Source organism: Panthera tigris, chromosome F3 (genome assembly GCF_018350195.1).
Source record: "Panthera tigris isolate Pti1 chromosome F3, P.tigris_Pti1_mat1.1, whole genome shotgun sequence".
Lineage (NCBI taxonomy): Eukaryota > Metazoa > Chordata > Mammalia > Carnivora > Felidae > Panthera > Panthera tigris.
Window position 1 is genome coordinate 53,520,556 of NC_056678.1, and position 19,919 is coordinate 53,540,474.

Genomic DNA, 19,919 nt, shown 5'->3' on the forward strand with positions numbered 1-19,919 from the left:
CTAGTAAAATTGTGCCCTTTGCTTTTCTTGTAGCACACATATAGGCAGTTATTAATTTTTAACTAGACTGATTTGCTCGGGAAGCTGACTTTTTTATTCTAGTACTTGAAAACACAAAAGCTTAACGGAATTTTTTTGTCTTGCCATTTCCTAGGAAACAGGGGTCTACAGCAGAATGAAGATAGAGATTACCATTTTGTCAAAGACATGGTGATAAATTATCAAGGGACCAAGTGCTATTTGGCGATGAGTCTGTTTTCTAGTTCTGTCCCTTACTACATGAATTTAGGCAGGCATTTAATCTCTTATATAGAAGAGAGAAGGAGGAAGGGACCTGGTCAGATTGTGCCTTCAACTTTAATGCGTGCTGTGAGCTCACAACCACTTGCAGAGAAAAGAGATAATCCATGGGAATTCTGATAGGACAGTGCTGCCTTTGGAAATACATTTTTTTTTAAAAAAAAGCTTTAAAAGGACCTGTATTGACAGCTCTTCACAGTTCCCTGTGGGAACTAAAGAAAGTAATTTTCTAAGTCCTATTTAAATTAGATATTAGTGGTTTGGTTTTTTTAATTTCATTGAGTAATCTCCACACCCAGTGTGGGGCTCAAACTCACAACACCCACATTAAGAGTCGCCCACGCTACTGATATAGCGAGCCAAGCGCCCCTAGTGAGTTTTGTTGTCCTTGCTATTGTTAAAAGTGTCAAATTTTTAAGGAAATTGAGCAGTAAATACAAATTATTAATATTTAACATCTAATAATAATCTTCCTACATCAGGTTCAAGATGTTGTCCCTATAACCAGTTACGACACTGCTGGCTCATTCCTTCTATTGGGATGTAACAATGGATCAATATATTACATCGGTAAGCTTATGGGCATTTAACCCTGGTCCTATTTTATATCAGTTTTTAAAAATAAAATATTGCCTTCTGTAGTTTTAAGTAGATGCACTATTTTAATATTATTTAAAATTTTTGGGGTCTTTTAGATATGCAGAAGTTTCCTTTGAGAATGAAAGATAATGATCTTCTTGTAACCGAGCTTTATCACGATCCTTCAAATGATGCCATTACTGCGCTGAGTGTTTACCTCACACCCAAAACAAGTTAGTACATGGCAGCGTTCTGATAAATTCTTGACCGTTTCTGAGAATGTATGTTTATTTATTGGTTTATTATGCTAAAACTAATCCAGTCCTTTCTCTTTGAGAACTGCAGTTCTAAGAGTATCATCTCTATTAGTTTACAGTTCATATTCGTTATGTATTAAAGTTAAACGTGACGATTAAACAAGCATAAGTTGAGGTGGGAAGTTAGAATTTTTCTTCTTCTGAATTATATTTAAGTCATATCATAATAGTATTGACTAAAATTATTAAAAAAAACAATTTGCACATTGACCTTCCTATTTACCCTAGCTTATTTTGTTTTGAAATTAGAAGCTTTTGTTTTTTTCAGCTGAAAGCAAGAAGGCTCTTAGACTGTTAATCTCTTGTGGATATTGCCTTGTTCCCTTGGGAAATTTTTAAGTTATGGGAAAAGACATTTTATTTGGAGGTTTAGTATCTGTAGCTTTCATTATCTTTCAAAGGTCATTGCAATGAAATTAACAAATCTGTTCTGTAAATTAAGGATTTTTCTTATATTTTTTATATTTTTATATTTTAGATTGAAAGATAAACATAAATAGAAAGTTGAAAATTTAAATGAAAAGAATTCTAGGAAATATTAACATGTGTCCAGTAACGTTAATAAATTTGAATGTTATTTGTGTTAAATCATCATTTTATTGACTTCATTGAAAGAAATCGTTATCTTTAATGTGAAATAAATATTCCAATTTATGCAGATGATTTTATTTAAAATTATAGTAGGATTTCAACTGTTATGCTAAATGGGTCAGCAAACTGCCCTTTTTATCGATGGTCTTACATATTGCATTGGCTGCTTTGGGCAACAGTTGACAGAGTTGTATGGTTATGACAGACTGTATGGCATGCATAGTTTAAAATATTTGCCATCTAGCCTTTTACAGAAAGTTTGCTCACCTCTGCTCTAGAATGAGATGTACATTTTTTAAATCTAATTAAAAAGGGAGGAGAAAACTTCTTTTGCAATGGCAGGGGGAGAATGGAGTCACTTTTTAGGTTATGAGAAGTGTTTCCTATGGTATGTTCTTTCTCTTTTGATTCAGATATTTTTGGGTAAATCAGGAAGGGTAACTATTAAATCCAAGAAGTTCTCTGTGAACCTTTGTAAGTACATAGGTCACTGGACTCCATTCTGTCTTTAAATGTGTGGTAGAGTTTGGGCACTTTTTTTTTCTTCCTTTTTAATGCTTATTTATATATTTTGAGAGAGAGAGAGAGAGAGAGAGCACATGCGCACATTGGGGAGGGGCAGAGAGAGAGAGAGATGGAGAGAGAGACTCCCAAGCAGGCTCTGTGCTGTCAGTACAGAGCCCGATGTTGAGCTCAAACTCATGAACCATGAGATCATGACCTGAGCTGAAATCAAGAGTCAGATGCTTAAGTGACTGAGCCACCCAGGTGCCCCTGGACACATTCATTCATTCATTCATTCATTCATTCATTCAAAAAAGCCACAGATGAACTTCACATGATGAGCTGTATGTGATTAGAAGAGACACCGGTGTATTTGTTTCAGAGCTAAGTATTTTGAATTTGTTAAATAGTATATACTTGATTATTCAAGAAAGATTAAATAATATAGCAAAAGTAAAAGTAAGAACGCCTGGGTGGCTCAGTCAGTTAAGCATCTGACTTCAGCTCAGGTCATGATCTCGTGGTCCATGGGTTTAGCCCCATGTTGGGCTCTGTGTTGACAGCTCAGAGCCTTTAGCTGCTTCAGATTCTGTGTTTCCCTCTCTCTGCCCCTCCCCTCCTCACACTCTTTCTGTCTCTTTCTCTCTCTCCCTCAAAAAATAAATTAAAAAAAAATTAAATAAGTCAGGCAGAGAAAGACAAATACTGTATGTTTTCACTCATAGGTGGATCCTGAGAACCTTAACAGAAGACCGGTGGGGGTGGGGGGGGGAGTTACAGAGAGGGAAGGAGGCAAACCATAGGAGACTCCTAAATACTGAGAACAAACTGAGGGTTGATGGGGGATGGGGGAAAGGGGAAAGTGGGTGATGGGCATTGAGGAGGGCGTCTGTTGGGATGAGCACTGGGTGTTGTATGGAAACCAATTTGACAATAAATTATATAAAAAAATAAAAATAAGTAAATAAATAAACTTAAAAAGTAATAATAAAAAAATTTAAAATAAGTAAAACATGGTCTTAGACTAGACTATGAATAGACTAGAAATAATATGGAATATTGCTTTAGGAATTCTGTGTTGCGTCAGTGGTATTCTTAGCATGTCAGATTTACTAACTCTTTAAACATCTATTGAGGACTTCCTGTGTCTCAGGCACTCTGTAAGGATGACTGTGATTCAGTCTGTCTCAGTGACGAATAGAGGTAGATAGACTTGGAAATAGCGGATTGGTTTGTTACAGTTGCTGTGCTAGAGCATAACATACAGTCCAGGGGAGGGGTGAACAGATCTATCTGGGAGTGAGGGTTAGGAAATGACTTGCAAAGGAAATCATGATTCGAAGTTGGTCAGAGAGGTCTTAGGGTTTCTGGGCTCAGCTGGATCTGGGGACTCAGAAAAGCACTGCCTCTTTTATCCCTTTCTGTCATCATCTGATACGCCGCCTTTCCACTTCTGACCTCGTGCAGGTGTGTCTGGTAACTGGATTGAGATTGCTTATGGTACGAGCTCCGGAGCTGTGCGAGTGATTGTTCAGCACCCAGAGACGGTGGGCTCGGGCCCTCAGCTTTTTCAGACTTTCACAGTTCATCGAAGTCCTGTTACAAAAATCATGCTATCTGAGAAGCATCTTGTATCAGGTAAAGTGATTTTAGGTACTGGTGAGGAGTGTGCTTCATGTGCAGCCTTGCCTTGTGGGTAATTTCCCACACTCCTACAAATGGAAAGAATGTGTATATACACATGTATTTATATATGAATTTGGGAAAGAGTTAACCGTATCTTTTATTTATTCTCTATTCTAGTATTTTGTTCTCATGGCACATTTTATTTTAAAATATTTATTATAATCCTGTTGAGATGGAATAGAGAAGTTTTCCAAGTATGAATTTTATATAAATTTGGTTGTATTTTCTTAAGATTTAAAGCTAAAGTTGTAGATATATGTGTGTATTTGTTGATCGTTTTCTAAAAATATTAAAAACTAGTAGAATGTATAAAGAGATTACTTGAAGAGAATTACATTTTTGTGAGTTGTTTCTTAGTCATAAAGTTTTTTTTTAATGTAAATACTAATTAGATACTGTATTAAAAATGATGCAGATATGTGACACACAGAGCGTAGTGATCACAGTAAAATTCCATTGATGAGGTTCATTGTGTATGATGATTTCAAAAAGGCTTCATTTTAATGTAATTTTGAGTCAGGTGTGTCAGTAGAGCTTGCTCTTACATGAAATCTTTTGTAGATCAGTTCCTGCCTAACTTAAACTTTTTATAAGCATCATTTTCATCTATCAAGTTTGTTTATATGAAGACTACATAATATTAAAAGGTGATGCATCTTTCACTCCTCTCCAGTCTGATTAAACACTAAATGGAGCTAAAGTACGTTGTCCATGAATGGATGGATGGGTGGGTGGGTGCGTGGGTGGATGAGTATGTTTTTATTGATATCTAATTATTTGAGTATAAAGTCTGATTGTTTTGAGTATAATTGTGCCTCCCTGAAATAATCAGTCTCCTCTTCAGGCTCTCATAAAGCAACTCACCTGCCTCACTGGAGAGTCTTTCTCATGCTTTTGCTGGTTCCTCCTCTTTTGCCCAATGACTAAGTGTTGGATTGCCTCAGAGCTCTTTCCTAGATTCTCCATTCTTCCTTGTCTGTAGTTTTCCTGCAGATTTGAGTGTTATCATCTATATGCCAGTGACTCCTAGACTGTCCACTTGCGACCATTCGCACAGTTCCAAGCTTGTATGTCCAGTGCCTGTCTCTGGTCATGTGTTTCAGAGACATGTCAGAATTAACCTGGGTAAATGGCACTTTTGATTTTTCTCTCAGAGGCCATCTTAGTACACATCACCATCTGCTTATTTCGTCAAGCTGAAAACCCAAGAATCACCTTTGATTCCTTCCTTTCTCTCACCCACACAAACGTGTAATCTGTCTGTAAGTCCTTCTGGCTTTGCTTCAACCTACGTCACAAATCTGACCATTCGGTGTCCATTGCTGCCAACTTGGTAGCTCAGATCATTTCTCCCCTAGATCACGGAGCTGAGTTGTTTTGCCTGTTTCTGTCTCGCCTTTTCTTAAAATGTTTATCTGTTTTGAGAGAGAGAGAGAGCATGTGTGTGGGTACATGGGGGAGGGGCAAAAAGGGAGGGAGAATGAGAATCCCAGCAGGCTCCATGCTGTCAGCACAAAGCCTGACGTGGGGCTCAGTCCCACTTAGCATGAGATCATGACCTGAGCCAAAGTCAAGAGTCAGATGCCCAACCGACTGAGCCACCCGGGTGCCCGTCTGTCTTGCCTTTCTATGGTACATGTTCTTTGTGGTACATAGCATCCAGAAAGATCTTCTGAAAATGTGAACCATGTCTGATTCCCGGTGGCTTCTTATGGTATCCTGCTGTATCCTACTGTATTATAAATAAACTAGTAGTGTTCTTCCTGTTATGGGTCCTGTCTTTTCAGGCCTCTTTTCCTCCCTATGCTTCATGTCACGTATTGCTCACAATACCCTAACCCTTTAAAGGCTTTCGATTTCTTAGAAATGCCACAGAACTTTTGCACTCGTTCTTTTTAGTTGAACTGTTTTGCCCCTAGATGTTTGTTTGGCAGCTGTCCTGTCATTCAGGTCCCATTTCCAGTACCTTCTCAGTGAGGCCACTCAGCCTAAATTAGCCAAACCTCTATCAGGTCACTTTCTCTGTCATCATCTCCTCTCGATTTGTTTTCTTTGTGGACTTTTCACTTGATCATTTCTTTGCCTGTTTATCATCTGTCCCCCTCTTCTAGAATATAAGTTTTACAGCAGCAGAAGCTTGTTTATTCTGTTCTCAGCACTTAGCATACTTCTCGACACGTACAAGATGCTGAATAAATGTTATGTAAAATGAGGTAATTTGATCCTGTGAGAAAATCAGACTGTTTTGCAAGGCTATTGTGATGACCACACTTAGTAGTAATTGCTGTTATTTTGATGGTGACGATGTTATTGCAGGATGAGACGCCAAAGAACTACATCGTAAAATCTGCATTTAACATCAAATGTTTCATGTAGGTTTAAAATTTAAATAAATTTGTCAAGAAAAATGTCCAGTTGAGCTACAAATGTAGAGTATTTTATGTATACTCCGTTACATCATTCTGCCACCTGGTGGATATTGACATGAATGTAATGACATTCTTTTTCCTATAGTGTTAGTTTTCATGTCTTAAAACTGTAATGATTATTTTTAACAAAATAACTAAATTGCCTATTGAGTCAACTAAAAGTGTTTAAGATTTTTTTTTAAGGTATATTTCTGAATTCTAGTAACCTTATTAGTGAAATAGGAAATTATTTTCTATGAAGCTGATAAAGCAGCCTAGAACTAAATGTCTCCTTTTTCACCAGAAACTGACATCCTGAGATAGGAGAATTTTGTTAGATAATGTAACACCTGTATACTTTGAATTTTTATTGCTATTTGTCAAAATTAAATTTCTAAAGTTTTGTTTAAAATATGCAGCTGTGGCATTTTACCCAGTGAGAAAGATGTATCTATAAGAAAGTTTGAATACTTTCCTAGTATTTACTGATGGGTTCATAGCTCATTGCTAAGAATAGCACATTCTCTGAAAACCGAATAAGTTGTACTTTTCCATTAAAAAGTACACTTTTTTATTAAGGGATGCCACGAAAGTACTTTTTTTTTTGTATTAACAATATCAGTTGCTGGTCTGTATTTTCTAAAGGAGCAGTTCCTCAGATCAAGAAACAATAGGTAGGGTACTTGGTAGGAGATACCTTAATATGTATCCACTTATTATTTACATTAAAAAAAAAACCCAATTGGAGTATGTTTCTTAAATGTAGACTCTCTTATATAGAATAGTTCTTAACTTTATCTTAGTTTTCTTTAATATAACTATGAGTAGGTGATACAAGCTTTTTGACAAATGTAATTTGTGTCCATAAATTTTCAGTAACTCCTGATCTAGGTTGTTTATGTTTCAGTAACATAAGCAGAAGCAGTTTCTATGGTTGAAGAAAAATAGGCTGGGTAACTCATTTACTCTGTAGTTTAGTCACAGCTAAGAATAATAGCATCTTTTATCTTGCGTGCATTTTTTTTTAAACATTTCCTCCAATTATACTTTACACGCTACTTTTGTAAGGACCCATAGATTTACTTACATACCTTATGTTTGCCTCAAGGTAAATTATATTCAGTTCTTTCATTTTTGTTGGCCAGGTACAGATTAAGTATAATTTTAGGATAAAATACGTCATTTGCCACTCAAAATGTGCTACGATCTATTTAATATAGATCACAGTTTAAAAAGTTACACACAAAAACAGTGATATTGTTGGTGCTCTTTTTTTTTTTTAATTTTTTTTAATGTTTTTATTTATTTTTGAGAGAAAGAGACACACACAGCATGAGCAGGGGAGGGGCAGAGAAAGAGGGAGACACAGAATCTGAAGAAGGCTCCAGGCTCTGAGCTGTCAGCACAGAGCCCGACGTGGGGCTCGAACTCACGGACTGTGAGATCATGACCTGAGCTGAAGTTGGACGCTTAACCAACTGAGCCACCCAGGTGCCCCTGTTGGTGCTCTTATAATCTATATTTAACAACTTTTTTATGTTCTCTTTCCTAGTGTGTGCAGATAATAATCATGTCCGGACATGGACAGTAACACGATTCAGAGGAATGATCTCTACTCAGCCAGGTTCTACTCCTTTAGCATCATTCAAGATACTGTCTCTGGAGGAGACAGAAAGTCATGGAAGCTATTCCTCTGGAAACGACATAGGTGGGCTGGATAATTTGGGGGCACTTTCAAATACTTTGTGGGCAATGCAAAAGTAGTATGCTAACTGTAAAGAGAAACCTAAAAATGAGTTTCAAATAGAAGTTTTCACTTCAATTTTGAAACTCATTTAAAACAGAAATTTAGTGTGTTTTCTTATTTAGTTCTATAAATTCACCAACTATGGCATATTTTTTGTTTAAAAAGTTGAGCATATTTTCGTCTATTTATCATTTCCTTTTTTAAATAATATCTCCAAATGCTAACCACTTTTGTTTATGATTAAAAGCCATGATAGCTGTGCACATTTGAAACGTGCAGGTTGTTTTCTTTTATTGCTAATAATCTGAAAATAATTTTTTTTAATATTTATTTTTGAGAGCGCGCGAGAGAGATAGAGTGTGAGTGGGGGAGGGGAAGAGAGAGGGAGACACAGAATCTGAAAAGAAAGGCCCCAGGCTTTGAGCTGTCAGCACAGAGCCCAACGCGGGGCTTGAACTCAAGAACCGCAAATCATGACCTAGGCCAAAGTCAGATGCTTAACTGACTGAGCCACCCAGGTGCCCCTGAAAATAAAAGTTGAAGCTAGAGCAGGGCTGGCGGTGTTATGTGCTAACAGTTGTTTTGATGGCATTGCAATACCCATCGGGAAATAATAAGCATATCTCTATTGATATGCTCTGATTTCAGCAAAAGAGTATATAAAGTTGATTTGACTTGTCCCTCTATATACCGTACGACATGTGTGCATGTGGATACTCACACATACAAACATGTGCAGTCTTCACACAGACAGATCATTGTCTTTTTGGAAGATTCTGTACGTTGTATCTTCACTGTATATAATAGTTCTATGGGACTTGTTCATTAACCCATGTGCCTTTCTGATCATTTTTTTTTTTATATAAGCAGAAATTATAGCACTGATAGAAAGGAGTACATTAGAGTTGTTTTATTAGAATTGTTTTATGTGAAACATTTAAATGTATGTTCAGCCAGATATGCTCTCACAGTAAAGATTTTAAAATAGTTACCTTTAAAAAATACAAGCTATTTACGAGAATTATAGTATGACTGTCTTAGTATTTTAGAAAAAGAAACACTCAGCTTTGTTGATTTTAACAATTGCTCTGTGACCCAGTTTTCTCTGTGATCTAGGCACTATAAGTTTAGTTTTATCTCCTCAACAAATGTCTTGCTTGTTTTATTGAGATACAATTAATTGACAGTAACATTGTGCAGGTTTGAGTTGTAGCATCCACAGAATTTTATTGAGTACCTTTGCTCCAAGCATTAGGAATCTTAAGAAAAAAACAAAACAAAAAAACTCCGGTGAACCTCCAGTCACAGTGTGGTGACCAGTAGAAACAAAAAGTAAACAATCGCATGGGGCAAAAACACCAAGGGGAGATAGTTCTAGTCTGCTTGCTGGGTAATCGTGACATACAGTCTCATTTAATTTTCTTGATAGTTGTATGAGGAAGATATTATCCCCCACTTACACTGGTGGAAACTGACATTCAGAGAACACTTAGTAGAGGTCTCAGTGTTTGAACTGAGACATGAAGGATGGGTAAGGGTTGAAGTCTTACCTGGCAAATTTGGAAAATGTCGGAAAAGTCATTAATTGGTGGTATGTGGGTGAGAATAGTAGGGCATGAGACTGAGTGGATAGGCAGAGGTCAGATCAGGGAGGACATGTACAATATGAAAGAAAAGATGTTTAGAAACAGCCCTGGAAATTACAACAGCCTTGTAAACTGTTTGAAAGAGGGCAGGGAGATTTTGTTTTTTCCTTTATAGTTCTCATAAAAAAAATTTTCTTAAGAGATAGACATTCAGGATAGTGGAACAGAATAGAAAGTCCAGTGTCTGTAGGCTTCTATGTATGGGTGGAATCTAGATTGCAGTGGTCAATTGAATAAATACTGGAGGCAACCATGAAAGAAAGAAGTAATGGATCTAGTTAGAAAGAAAATGGTTCAAAGGCCATCTTTCTGACTCCCTACTCTCTTCTTCCCCATTGAAGATAGGAGAGACCTGAGGATATTTATGTTCTGAAGGAAAGGAGCCAATTTGGGGAGAGGAGTTGGAGAAACTTTAAGGAAGGGAGGTGTGGATAATTAATTGAGTTACAATGAGTTAAGCTACGTGAGCATCTCACGTGAAGATAGTTTGAGGGGAGAGAAGATACAGTCCCAGAATCCTTATTTCTAGTTTTTATCCATCATCACTATTTTGACTTTGGTTACGGGTTATTGAATGAGGACTCTCATTTCATCTCAATAGAATTAGACTTGAGAAAATTGTCCACTAACTGAGCAAGTGCGTAGCTTAGCGAAGAGCCAGACATCTTGGATTTGAACTCCAGTTCCATTAGGTAGGACCTCTGAGATCTTTGGTTAACTAATCTCTTGGTGCCTTAGTTTCTCATCTGTTAAAATGGAGATCATAATAGTGTATCCCTTATGTATGATGATTAAAATGAGTTACGTGCAGAGCGTTTGCTGTGGCACACAGTAACCATAATGTATTTGCTAACTAATAAAGGTGTTATTGTTGCATTTATTAATTAGGTATGATTCACTTAAGATGAAATTATATCCTATATCACATACATTTGTGAACAATGAGTTGGTATTATTTTAGCTAATGAGTATGATGAGAAACAAGAACTGCTAGAATTTTTTTTAATTTTTCATGAAACACATTTTTTATAATGTTGTTCAGAATCTTTCTAAAATACATGAGCCATATACCTGCTTTGCCAAGTACAATAAAATAAAAATAATCGAATCTTTCTTTTTCTTTTTCTTTTTTTTAGCATTTATGTATTTATACCCAGTGCTCATCCCAACAGGTGCCCTCCCCAGTGCCCATCACCCACTTTCCCCTCTCCCCCAGCCCCCGTCAACCCTCAGTTTGTCCTCTTGTATTTAAGAGTCTCTTATGGTTTGCCAGCCTCCCTCTCTGTAACTTTTTTTTTCCCCTTCCCTTCCCCCATCGTCTTCTGTTAAGTTTCTCAGGATCCACCTGTGAGTGAAAACATGGTATCTGTCTTTCTCTGCCTGACTTATTTCACTTAGCATAACACTCTCTAGTTCCATCCACATTGCTGCAAATGGCCAGATTTCATTCTTTCTCATTGCCAAGTAGTATTCCATTGTATATATATAAACCACATCTTCTTTATGCATTTGTCAGTTGATGGACATTTAGGCTCTTTCCATAATTTGGCTATTGTTGAGAGTGCTGCTATAAACATTGGGGTACAAGAATCTTTCCTTTTACATTGAAAACCTTGTGGGATACAACAGGCCTCTTCTAGTTAATTAAATTCTGTTTATTTATTATTTTAATGTTTACTATTGAGAGAGAGACACACACAGCATGAGCGGGAGAGGGGCAGAGCACAAGAGGGACACAGAATCTGAAGCCAGCGAACTCACAAGTCAGATCAGGACCTGTGCCGGAGTTGGATGCTCAACCGACTGAGCCACCCAGGCGCCCAATTAAATTCTATTTAATGAAGTCACCCTTTATTTCTTAAGATTCTGCATTTGGTTTTCCAAGAAAGAGTAAAGTCCATACATAAACTAATTTTATTTATGTGTGCTTTTTCTGAAGGTATAAGAAACGGCGCACATTCTCAAAGATGATAGATGTAGAACCTGTATTTTAACAGGTCTTGTACTAGTGCTGTCAATGTATAGTCTTCAGCACAGTAATGCCTTCAGCTTTAATAGGCTGAGTGCATAAAATAGAATTTGAAGTATTACATATTTCTTTAAAAACTGCTTACTGCAAGTTGGAGTATGTGCAGCACTGCACTTTCTGTCTGACTGGGATGTGGACTATAAGGCCAGGTGTTGGCAGGTGTGAAAAATGCCCCCCCCCCCTTTTTTTTTTTTTTTTTTTTTTTTTTTGGTATTGACATTTCTGTTGTTCAGTGAAACCAATGGATTTCAGTTAACTTCTTTTGACATTGTCTGTTTTTTGACCCAAGGGCCTTTTGGAGAACGAGATGATCAACAGGTGTTTATCCAGAAAGTTGTTCCCATCACCAACAAACTGTTTGTAAGACTCTCATCTACTGGGAAAAGGTAAACTTTATTTGTATTCAGAAGTCACTTTTGTCTTTAAAAAAAAAAAAAAACAAAAAACGTGTAATTTGACATACTGATAAAAAGTACTACCAGAAGCAAATTGTTGAAAAAAGAAGTCTAGTCGTTACCTTGGATCTTTTTAGCTTAAAATTAAGACAGTATATTTAGTACTTAATCTTCTAGGATTTATTTAAGATTTTCACTGATCCTGTGAACAGTTAAGAAGACTATGGATGCGTGATATAACAGTAAGAACCCATGAATTTGATGGCAGACAGCTGGGTTAAATTCTGATTTTGGCACTTCCTCTTATTAGCTGCATAAATTCAACTTGTTACTTTGTTTCTCTGAGCCCCCAGTTTCTTTATAAAATAAGGTTCAACTACCTTGGAAGGATGTCATTAAGATAAAATGAGTTAAAAACATGAAATATCTTTCATGGTCCTAGACAGTAACAGATGCCCAATAGAAATTAGTTTCCCCTTTTAACATTTGAGTGAAATTGTACTTCTTTTAAATTACTATATATAGCCTCAAACCTCAAACAGATTGACCTGTGCATTTCTCTTCTATAAAAACAAATTTTTTTGCACGCCAAACAAATGAAAAAGGTAGAATTCATACCTAGTAGTCATTAAGAAGGTTATGGATTTTCATATTAATGTTACTAACGCTACTGCTCTTGTTCCCCTTCAGCATGTGGTTTCTCATTTCCTAATATGTTAATGAACAAACTCTTGGAGATGATAAATTTTCTTTCCATCAAAGTTCATTGCATATAGTCATCAGGAAGTGTTAAATGAATTGATTCTAGAGAATGATTTTTAAGTACTAAACTACTTTCGTTACCTTTTTCTTTTTAAGAAAATGTATTAGAAGCCTGTAATGTAGTTAGAGATCAGATTATTATCTTGAGAAATGTTATAAATCACCATGATTCATCATTTTCTCTGCATATTAGTGAAGGTGCCGTCAAGCATGTATTAAAACTGTTGCATAACAGCCTCTGACAATGTGTTTCATATCCTTGTTCAATTCCAATGTCCTCCCTCCTGTGTTAGGTTAAACAGTGGCAGTGTGTTATCATCTACAGTCTCTGCATGACAGAACAAATTTTATAATTTTTAAATTCACGATTCCACAGGAAGAGTTATATTTATGAAAATAATCAGAAATTACTTTGGGGGCACCTGAGTGGCTTAGTTGGTTAAGTGTCCGACTTCAGCTCAGGTCATGATCTCGTGGTTCGTTGAATTTGAGCCCTGCGTCAGTCTCTGTGCTGATAGCTCAGAGCCTAGAACCTGCTTCGTATTCTGTGTTTCCCTCTTTCTCTGCCCCTCCCTGCTCATGCTCTCTCTCTCTGTCTCAAAAATAAATAAATGTTTGAAAAAATAAAAAAAAATACTTTGTAGAATTAAATAGAAAATCAACTCTTTATGGGGTGCCTGGTGGCTCAGTAGGTTAAGCATCTGACTCTTGATCTGGCTTAGGTATGATCTCACAGTTGGTGAGTTCGAGCCCCACCATGGGGCTCTGCACTGACAGCACAGAGCCTGCTTGGGATTCTCTTTCTCCCTCTCTTTCTGCCATTCCCCTGCTCCCACTTTCTGTCTCAAAATAAATATATAAGCATTAAAAAAAAAAAAATCCCTTTATGAGGCTAATGCTAAGTAAAGCTTTTGTTTAAAAGTTGTTCAGTTTCGGGGCGCCTGGGTGGCTCAGTCAGTTAATCGGCCGACTTCAGCTCAGGTCATGCATGATCTTACAGTCCGTGAGTTTGAGCCCCGCGTCGGGCTCTGTGCTGACAGCTCAGAGCCTGGAGCCTGTTTCAGATTCTGTGTCTCCCTCTCTCTCTGACCCTACCCCATTCATGCTCTCTCTCTGTCTCAAAAATAAATAAATGTTAAAAAAAATAAAAAAAATAAATTAAAAAATAAAAGTTGTTCAGTTTCTTAATACTGAGAAGTGAAATGAAAAGGTTTTATTGAAAGTGGGCAGGGAAAAAACCTTGTCAGCATTTAAAGGAAGAAGCAATTCTAAGGAATCTAGCCCATAGGAAAAACAAAAAGCAAAATCATGTTTGTTTTCAAGCACGTAGGTTTATATTGTGTCATTTTATTTTGATTTATTTGGTTTTAAATGTGAACAGTAATTTAGATTTTAAAAATATTTTATATCAATTTATAGGTATTACTAAAAATGTAAATTCACTATGTTAGGAAAAAGCATTTCACAGTTTCACACCCATTTATGGTTAAAAAAAAGAATCTTAGTGCTTAAAATAAAGGACAGATTTTTTAATCTGATAAATAATGCCTACAGAACAAATTTAATAAACTTTATACACAGTGGTAAAATATTGAAAGTTTTTCCCTTTGGTTGAGAATGAGAGTAGGATGACCTCTATCACTATATGTGGATGTCCAGTAATTAACCCTTCTCCCCTCATCATTTTATCCGTGCTTGCCAGGAGGCTCAGCTATGCTTCATATTCTGTGTTTCCCACATTGATAAGTATGGTATTTCCCCTTCCTCCTTTATTTAAAAAAAAAAAAAAATGTTTTATTATGTTTATTCATTTTTGAAAGACAGAGACAGAACACAAGCAGGGGTAGGGCGGAGAGAGAGGGGGCCACAGAATCTGAAGCAGGCTCCGGGCTCTGAGCTGTCAGCACAGAGCCCAACGCGGGGCTTGAACTCACCAACGGTGAGATCATGACCTGAGCTGAAGCCAGATGCTCAACCCACTGAGCCACCCAGGCACCCCTCCTTTACTTTTTGACTTTGCATTTGCCTGGTACTATTTATTTACTTATTCATACATTCATTCATTCATTCATTCATTCATTCAGTAAGCCTCTTTGTTTTGAAGTAGTCTGGGGTAAATAATTCAGTCAAGCAAAGTCAGTCAACTTTTACAGGATTTTGACAAATCATTTGCTGACATTATTCCTTGTTTGTTTTATTTGTCAAATGTAAGTGATAATTGCTCTTTCTAGGTCCTTTTGTCCTTTATGAAAATCAGTGAAATAGTTATAAAAATCCTTTAAAAAAGTTAAGAATCTTATCTTAATGGAGGATACTACTTAGACCTCATTAGACCTGTACATTTTTTTTTCTGGTTTCAGACTTCAATTTCCACATACATTTTAAATGACTTCTCAAGATCTTTTCCAATATCATGCCTACTTGCTTTTGTTTCTGCCTTTTTAGTTTATAACTTCCTTTTCAAGAATTAGTTCCCATGAAGGTTCTTTCTGTTTTTAAGGTTGACTTAAATGATTTGCTTTATTTCATAATTATTTAAATATGTTGTTTTATAACAGCCTTTTCTATAGACTCAAAGAAACAAGGCTTGAATCTTATTTCTGTTGACTTGCCTTGAACTTTTTAGATCTGTTTTAAATATATAGAATAGTCAACTCTAATTTGCTAATAAGCAATTTCAAAAATCTGAATTGGAATGTGTTACTTGCCCCCCGTGGTTTACAACTATACAATATTTTTTGCAGAATCTGTGAGATCCAAGCTGTTGACTGTACAACAATATCCTCATTTACAGTGAGAGAATGTGAGGGATCCAGTAGGATGGGCTCAAGGCCAAGGCGCTACCTATTCACAGGCCATACAAATGGCAGCATTCAGATGTGGGATCTGACCACGGCGATGGATATGGTTAGCAAAAGTGAAGAGAAGGGTAGGTTCCATGTGGGAAGTTGTTTGTCCGCAGGGTAATAAGCTTTTGACAGAAGTGATGATAAAATGAGCACGTGTGTTTTCCTAAGATGTAGGTGGTCCGACTGAAGAAGAGCTACTCAAATTACTGGATCAGTGTGACCTGAGCACATCTCGCTGTGCTACTCCTAACATCAGTCCAGCAACTTCTGTGGTTCAGCACAGCCGTCTCCGTGAATCAAATTCTAGGTAGGTTAAAGAGTCGTAAATTGTGTTTATAAGTTGAATTGTTTGCTTTTGGGAAAATTGGCTGAGATACTGTAATCACATAGTTGTTGAAAGAATCATTTTTCAAGGCACATTTTTAATTCTGACTTTGTTGACTCAGTTTTTTAAAAAACATTTTACTAAATTTCTCATCTATAAGCATATCTGGCTCTTTTTATAGAAGAACATTTTTTCCAGAGCATCTGGGGGCTTGGTCGGTTAAGTGGCTGACTCTTGATTTCCACTCAGGTCATGATCTCACAGTTGGTGAGTTCGAGCTGTGAATTGGGCTCTGTGCCGACAGCGTGGAACCTGCTTGGGATTCTCTCTCTCTCTCTCTCTCTCTCTCTCTCTCTCTCTCTCTCTGTCAAAAATAAATACATAAACTTTAAAAATTTAAGAACCATTTTTTCTTTTTAACTTACTTTGTGAATTGCTGCCAATTTGGTTGCCTATTATGTGATCAAGAGTTCATTCAAAGGAGATGGAAAAAACACATGTCACCTTGAATAGTGTGTGGATTTTTTGTTCCTGTTGCCTCAGGGAGATATTAATTAATTGAAGCGATTACATCATCTGTGTAAGCTTACGTTTGGTTATTCTGTACTTCCGATACAGGAGCATTGTATGTCTTCTGGTTACCACATTTTTAAAAATTCCAAAATTTGGATTCAGGACCAAAGACTAAATTATATTGGTTCCATATTGGTTTGAAAGGTTTTTTTTTTCCTCCCCCAGCGTTTTTCAGCTATTCAGAAATTCAGATTCACTGAATATATGTATGTTATTATTTGCATTGGTGATTTGATAAGCATACACACACCTACACACACAGTAATCCATAATATATAGAGTACGTAAGTGAATTTTTATATATAGAAATGAGGATATGCATTCTTTATATATTTAAATAATACCTTTTCATTGTAGTTTAGTTAATGAGATGTGCCCCTGAAGAATCCCAGAAAGTGATCTGAACTGTAATTTTTTATAAAACCTGTATTTCAGCCTTCAGCTCCAGCACCATGAGACTGTCCACGAAGCAGCCACTTACGGTTCCATGAGGCCTTACAGAGAGAGTCCTTTGTTAGCAAGAGCAAGGAGGACTGAGAGCTTTCACAGTTATAGGGACTTCCAGACTGTTAATTTGAACAGAAATGTAGAACGAGCCGTCCCTGAAAATGGTAACTTGGGTCCAGTACAAGCCGAAGTAAAGCGGGCAACGGGGGAGTGTAGTGTATCGGAGAGAAAGTCTCCTGGAACAGAAGTGAAAAGTGTGAGAGAATCAGATAGTGGATTGGAAGTGCATAAAGTGGCTGAAGGTCTGGAATCTAAGAAAAGGTCATCAGAAGAAGAAAATGAAAATAAAATGGAGTTAAGGAAGAAAGGGGGATTTGAAGGAGGAGGATTCCTTGGAAGAAAGAAAGTTCCGTATCTGGCATCATCACCAAGTACTTCCGATGGAGGAACTGACTCACCTGGTACCGCGTCCCCATCTCCTACAAAGACCACTCCGTCTCCTCGGCACAAAAAAAGTGATTCCTCAGGTCAAGAGTACAGCTTGTGAGAACTCACCAAAACGAATAGTAGTTTTGTTAATTTAGACAAAAGTTGAACACTTTACTGGATTTCAGTACATTAGCTTTTACACCAAAACTTTGCAAATTAAAACTGGAGTTCATTCAATATCTTTTTAAACAGAATTACCTGGAGTAAGGAGAGAAAATAATTACATCTCTTTTGACCTTTTGGAAAGTTTTTTTAGTTTTACAAGTACATTTAACAGGTTGTTTGTAAAAAAAAAAAAGAAAGAAAAAAGCAAGAGTCCATGTCAATATTTCATTACTCTCCAGATTTTGTTAGCAAAGTACCAGGTCTTACTAAGATAGTGCCCACAATAGGTGAGCATCCTTTGAGGGCACGGGGACCAACAGTGCGTTCCTAACCTTGATAATGCTTGCGATTTGTCTCGCAAGATTATGTTAAGCGAATCACGTTAATTCTCTTTGGAATTTAGTCTCCCAACACTTACTGTGATTGCCAAGTGTTTACCAGATATTTAATGAGGTGCTATGTTTGTGAAAAAATATCATCTAATTCAAAAAACACTATTGAACACCAGATAACACTATAGTAGTCAGTCCCTTAGGGTATTTTTTTTTTAATTGTGGGTCATTATCTGATTCTCATTTTTGGAGTTCTTAAGTTTTACCAAGCATCATCCATGTTAAATACCGAACATCCATTTAAACTTCCTTTAAAGTTGGAGCAGTTGTCTGTGTTTGAACAGGTGAAGTAAAAATAATAATCCAGGATCGAGCTTTTGAGTGCCCAGAAGGGAAGCTGTACTAGTTGTTAGCCTGCCTTGTTTTATTTAGGATACACCATATTTTCCCCCACTGTTAATAACAAAGATAATCAAGTTAGAATGTGGCCATTTTGTTAAGCTTATGAAATCGCAGTTCTCAATTTTTGGTTAAAGGTTTTGGCTGCTGTAAAAGTATTTTAAAATATACTTTGAATTGTAAGAACAAAAGACAGATTTTTGTACTTTTTTCTTTTAATTGGAATCATTTTCAAGTTTCTGCAAATAGGGTAATTGTAAATTTAAAGCATTAAGCATTTATTGATGAATAATGTATATATTCCCATTCCAAGAAATACAAGTGAGTGAAGCTGAAATAAATTCTTTAAAGTTTATTGCTCGTGGTTTCACAACAGTTCTCTTGTATTTATTTATCAATTAAGTCTAATAAAAACGATTAAATAAGACTGCGTTCTTGGTTATTTAGGGAATAGAAGGCCTGTTTGAAGTACACCTGCATGTGGTTGTTCATGTCTTCTTCCTGCAGTAAGAAAGGGGGAGGGAACATGGTGGAAGCTAATGTACGTTATCGTGGAGGGAAAATGTTTGGCCGAGCATAATTTCCATATTACCCAGGATTTGTAATTCTCTCCATACCCTTCTTTCTCATTATCACTGTCCTGTAAAAGTTGTGGGGGCAAGTGAGAAAATGAAAGAAAAATTTTTGAGGATTTACCCAGCCTTTTCCATTAATAAAAGGCCGGGGGTGGGGGCACCTGGGTGGCTCAGTCCATTAAGCATCTGACTCCAGCTCAGGTCGTGATCTTGCAGTTTGTGAGCTCGAGGCCCATGTCAGGCTCTGCTGAGAGCTCAGAGCCCGGAGCCTGCTTCAGATTCTGTGTCTCCCTCTCTCTCTGCCCCTCTCCTGCTCATGCTGTGTCTCTCAAAAATAAATAAATGTTAAAAATTTTAAAAAAGGCCGGGGGGGGGGGGGTAGGGGAGACTATTCTATAGTAAAATCCCATAAATAGGCAACTCACTATACCACGGGTTGCAGTATACTATGAGTCACATCTTTTTGATCTCTTTCACTTACGGGAATTTGAAGCTTCATGTTAGGACATGGGTTTTGAGTCTATTCTGACACTTTGTGACCTTGAGCAGATGATCCCTGCTATGCGTGTTTTCCTTGTACCTACCTCATTATGGTTTTTGTGACCCAAAGGAAAAAAAAAATTGAGATGAATCTATATACTTTGTGTTCAATGACAAATGAGAACAATTCTAATTCTCATGATGAGAGTATTTCAAGTAATTCTGTACTTCAAAGCAGTACTCAGAAGTGCCATCATACCGGTTGGGTAGGTATTGCTGTCCTCATTTCGTAGAGGAGACCACTGAGGAGAAATAACTTTGCCACAAAGCTTGTGAGCTACTGAGCCAACTTTGAACCCGTGCTGCCTGTTTCAGGAGCCT

The 19,919-nt window shown here is 36.9% G+C and overlaps 1 protein-coding gene across 1 annotated transcript in view; it reads left to right on the forward strand.

The window, feature by feature from the left end:
• Window positions 1-18,910, forward strand: part of KCTD3 (potassium channel tetramerization domain containing 3) — a 53,671-nt gene extending 34,761 nt beyond the window's left edge. The window contains exons 11-18 of the mRNA XM_042975989.1: window positions 783-870; window positions 996-1,112; window positions 3,759-3,929; window positions 7,938-8,093; window positions 12,097-12,193; window positions 15,709-15,893; window positions 15,982-16,120; window positions 17,147-18,910. Coding sequence (XP_042831923.1) covers window positions 783-870; window positions 996-1,112; window positions 3,759-3,929; window positions 7,938-8,093; window positions 12,097-12,193; window positions 15,709-15,893; window positions 15,982-16,120; window positions 17,147-17,705 — 1,512 coding nt within the window. The 3' untranslated portion in view covers window positions 17,706-18,910. The remainder of the gene's footprint in view (window positions 1-782; window positions 871-995; window positions 1,113-3,758; window positions 3,930-7,937; window positions 8,094-12,096; window positions 12,194-15,708; window positions 15,894-15,981; window positions 16,121-17,146) is intronic.
• The last annotated feature ends 1,009 nt before the right edge of the window (window positions 18,911-19,919 follow it).